The sequence below is a fragment of the Salvia hispanica genome, chromosome 3 (genome assembly GCF_023119035.1).
Source record: "Salvia hispanica cultivar TCC Black 2014 chromosome 3, UniMelb_Shisp_WGS_1.0, whole genome shotgun sequence".
Classification (NCBI taxonomy): domain Eukaryota; kingdom Viridiplantae; phylum Streptophyta; class Magnoliopsida; order Lamiales; family Lamiaceae; genus Salvia; species Salvia hispanica.
The window spans coordinates 5,960,399-5,964,411 of record NC_062967.1 but is presented as its reverse complement, the minus strand read 5'-3'; the positions used below and the strand labels follow the sequence as shown (position 1 = coordinate 5,964,411).

The 4,013-nt window shown below is 35.9% G+C and overlaps 1 protein-coding gene across 1 annotated transcript; it reads right to left on the bottom strand.

Moving 5' to 3' along the window:
- Positions 1-406: 406 nt before the first annotated feature.
- Positions 407-4,013, bottom strand: LOC125216592 (wax ester synthase/diacylglycerol acyltransferase 11-like). The gene is made up of 7 exons (XM_048118346.1): positions 3,788-4,013; positions 3,071-3,637; positions 2,707-2,773; positions 2,500-2,615; positions 2,215-2,427; positions 843-980; positions 407-737 (listed from the first exon to the last, which is right to left on the bottom strand). The coding sequence occupies exons 1-7, from the start codon at positions 3,974-3,976 to the stop codon at positions 561-563; spliced, it is 1,467 nt and encodes a 488-aa protein (XP_047974303.1). The 5' UTR covers positions 3,977-4,013; the 3' UTR covers positions 407-560.

Below are 4,013 nucleotides of genomic sequence, written 5' to 3'. Positions count from 1 at the left end.
TTCGTAACATCAAAATAGCATTAATGGTCCTTTTATTTTTCAAAGTCGCATGAATTAAATAAGAGGAAAAAAACAACAGCTTACATTAAAATTCATGCAGTGAAAGTATATACCAGTATTCTTTTATGGGGATGGAAGGACAATTAACCCTTACTTGGTCCCACTACACAAATCTTCAAATATTAAATCTAAAATGTTACTACAATGTTTAACAGAACTTGTCCGGAGATTATGCAAAATTAATTTTGTGAAGGCCAAAAACTTATAATCAGAGACTTATCTTGTGCAACATCGTCTCCAAATTATATGCCGAGACATCTTTAGCAAATCGAACAATATTCTTCAAATTCAATACTATTATTCAATACATTGGACATCATGATCTATCCATATTAATCTAGAGAAGTTGACGCAAATCAAACAATATTCATTAAATTCAATATTATTCAATACATCAAATGGAACATCATCTACAGGTAGTAATCTAGAGAAGTTGATGCAAATCAAACAATATTCATTTAATTCAATATTATTAAACACATCAAATGGAACGTCATCTATCAGCAGTAATCGAGAGAAGCTGATGCGAGAACCTTTTCTTTGACAGCTTCCTTAATGTTTTGAAGAGACTTGACTAAATCATCGCAGAGTTGATCAGGATTTGGGATCAATTTTTCATCAGCGCCGATCGAAATTATTATCTTATTACTATAACTTTGGTAATGGATAATGAACGACTGCATATATAATTATTCAGATTAACAAAATATAAATAATCGTCACCATCCCATATAAAGAATGAAATAATTAAATTGTGCAATTAATTAGTTAGTTGATCTTACTTGAGGAAATCCGCAAACAGAAGGCGCAATGTAGCGTAAATGATGTCCAAATAAATTGACCTCCTCAGTGGGACCCATCACATTAGAGAAAGTAAATGTTGTGTTTCGGAAAACAGCCCGAGTCAAACGTGCCGCTGCCTACATGTGGGAACGACTGATTAACTTAGAGCATAAATATACTCTATTATCATAATTTTTTTTCTATTTTAAACCATTCTTTAAAATTAGTCATTATTTTTATGGACAAAAAGAGTATAATATTATTTCGTTTCAATATGCCTTAATATGCCTTAATAAAACAAGAGAGAGTTGTTAAGAGTGTTTGTCCAAAAATATAAGGACATTAATAAATTAAGAAGGGAAGGAGAGAGCAAGCGGAGACCACTCACATATGGTGAAATACCAAGTTATATTGAATCATTTGCCAGTTATTGAATTTTAGTGGTCCATTGAAATGAAATATCCCAACAAAGTAAAATAGTTTATGGAAATTGACAGAAGTAGCATAATGCATTCATATTATGAAGTGATTTGACCTATACTCCCAGCTAGGTCCTCAAAAATATAATTACTCCCTCTATTACTATCTCTATTCCATAGTAATAGAGTCATTTTACTATTTTGGTATGTTTTATAGCAACAGAGTCATTTTTCTTTTACTAAAAATCTACACATTTTCCACGCTCACTTTACTTTTTCATACTTTTTTCTCTCTTCATCTTTCCACCTTTTTAATTTTCCACTTTATTCTCCCTTTACTTAACTCACCTAACACAATTTTTCTTAATCTCCGTGTCAAAAAATAACGTCTTCATTACTATGAAACTGAGGGAGTATAATGGAGTGACATTAGATTTAATAAAAGTGTTAATGATATTGTGAGTGGGGAAAGAATCTTATTGTAATGATAATGTTAATAATGATTATAATTATAATATGAAATATCTAAATATGTATTATAAGAGTCACATACTCGTATGTGATATAACTGATCAATGAGTTCATATAACAAGGATACTATTTTGTCGGTAGTGTCTACTGATGGAAAAATGACCATTTTTCGCTATCAACGTGATAAAAACACTTTGTATATCCCATAAAAATATATGTACTTTTCATTTTCATCATTCCTACAAAAGTATGTCTATTTGATTTTTGGAAAATTATTCCAATTTATTTCCTTATACATAACTTATTTACAACCACTACTAATAACATGGGTCTCACTATTCAATAAGACTGTTAAACTAACTCTATTACTTTACCAAGTTTAGCTTAATTCCCACTCCATATCATTTGCCCATATTTTTACGGAGGAAATTGATTACTACAGTATTTTTTAAGAGACATGGTGAGTAAATATACGTCTTACCTTGGTTCCGAACAACGAGCTAATTAGCTTCATGGTGATGTAGGCGCCTTGGTGAGCGAGTGACAATTTCTTTCTATCCATGGTGGATTTTGCCCTACGGATGTATGTCAATGGGTCATCTTGCAGAGCTATGGTGAATGGAAGAAGAACCATTGCTATTTTGTTGCCCAACATTCCATTCACCTCCTGTTTCTCCAACATCCTTGCCATATCCTATTCAATTTTACAATAAATGATTACTCCCTTAGTTGAGACATTATTATGTCAAAAAAACAATTCCCTCACCTCAATTGTTGGAGATGGCCTGAGATTAAAGATAACAGTTGATCGCATGCCCAGATTTTGTGGTACAGAATTACTGTTCTTCTCCTTGTTTTCTGCCACATTTTCTTTATTTTTCACTGTATTGGAAATGAAGACAAAATCAAAATCCTTGTATTTCAAGGTGTAAATAATACTAATAGTAGTAGTAGAAGTAAAAAATATTCTCACCGTATATTGAGTTGAGATAACGACTGAGGCCTGCCTCTGTGACTCCGAGGACCACATCATTAACGCTCTTCAATAATTTTTCAACAAAATATTAAAACAACAATATTCACATTTCACATACTAATTTACTTCAGAATTTAATCTAGAATTAAAGTACTCCCTCCATCCTTGCTAAGATAGGCATTTTTTCCAGCACAAGAGATTTAATAAAATGATTTTCTTAATCATAAGAGGAAAAATATGATAAAGGAAATAGAGGTACGTAACAAACTTATCATAATAAGACGTCCCAAAAAAATATAAATCACTTAACAAGTAATGAAGGGAGTAGTGTAGGAGTATGAAATTAAATGAGCACACAAACCACGTTCATGGCGTTTTTGATGAACTTAACGTCGTCGAGACTAACGATCCTATGCACGAATCTCTTCCGGGAGAGCCTAACGCCTCGGCCAGCTCTCACCGGAGTCTGCACGTCACTGTGAAACAGCAACGTCGCAACAAACTCCGCCGCATCCACCAAAGTGTAGAACAAAATCAAAATCATCATCCAAAGGAATTTCAGCAGCCCTCTCCCGCCGCCGCCTTCCTGCCGCTTCTTGGACGGCAGCGGAAGCACAGGCAAGGCGGCGGGATCATCGAGCTTCCTGGAGCAGGCGTGCGTGAGCGCAATGAGCGAGACGCCGTCGCCTAAGGAGTGGTGGACCTTCATCAACACCACCGCCTCCGCCTCCGACGTCTTCACGTTCAGAATGTGGAACTCCCACAGCGGCTTCGCTGCCGCGTCCAACGGAATCTCCGACAGCCTCGACGCGTACTCTGACACGAACTCGTCCGGAGATTCCGCGGCCGCGCTCACATCCGGGACGAAGAGGTGTTTGTCGATGTCCACTGCTGTCCGCCTCCACGTGTACCTGCCCCTGCTCGTCACCTTGTTCCGACGGAATTAATTTGGAATTAATAAAAAAAATAATTTTTATTAAAAAATGTAAATTTGAGGGTGAAAATGTTAAGACTGTCTGATTCCCAAAATAGACAATATCATGCCGTCAACAGTCTTATCAGAGAAAGAAATACTAACGAGGATGCTGCAGAAGCGAGGGTGCTTAACCAGAGCTTGTTGCACGCCTTTCTTGAATAAAATGGGATCGATTTTTGTGTAAAATCCCAAGAATATTACTATGCAGACATTGAATTTGGGGGTTTGCATCATTCGCCCCGTCGGGCTCATGGGCTCGTCTTCTTCCTCTTCTTCTTTCTTTCTCGCCATTGATTTTTTGTTGATTGTTGAGATAATTGGTATAGTT

Excerpts from the sequence above, each read along its gene's own strand:
- LOC125216592 (XM_048118346.1), bottom strand. The coding sequence starts at position 3,976 with ATGGCGAGAAAGAAAGAAGAAGAGGAAGAAGACGAGCCCATGAGCCCG. Across the intron at positions 2,774-3,070 it reads TCAAAAACGCCATGAACGTG|AGCGTTAATGATGTGGTCCT; the intron begins GTTTGTGTGCTC and ends AAATTATTGAAG. Across the intron at positions 2,616-2,706 it reads TTATCTCAACTCAATATACG|TGAAAAATAAAGAAAATGTG; the intron begins GTGAGAATATTT and ends TTTCCAATACAG.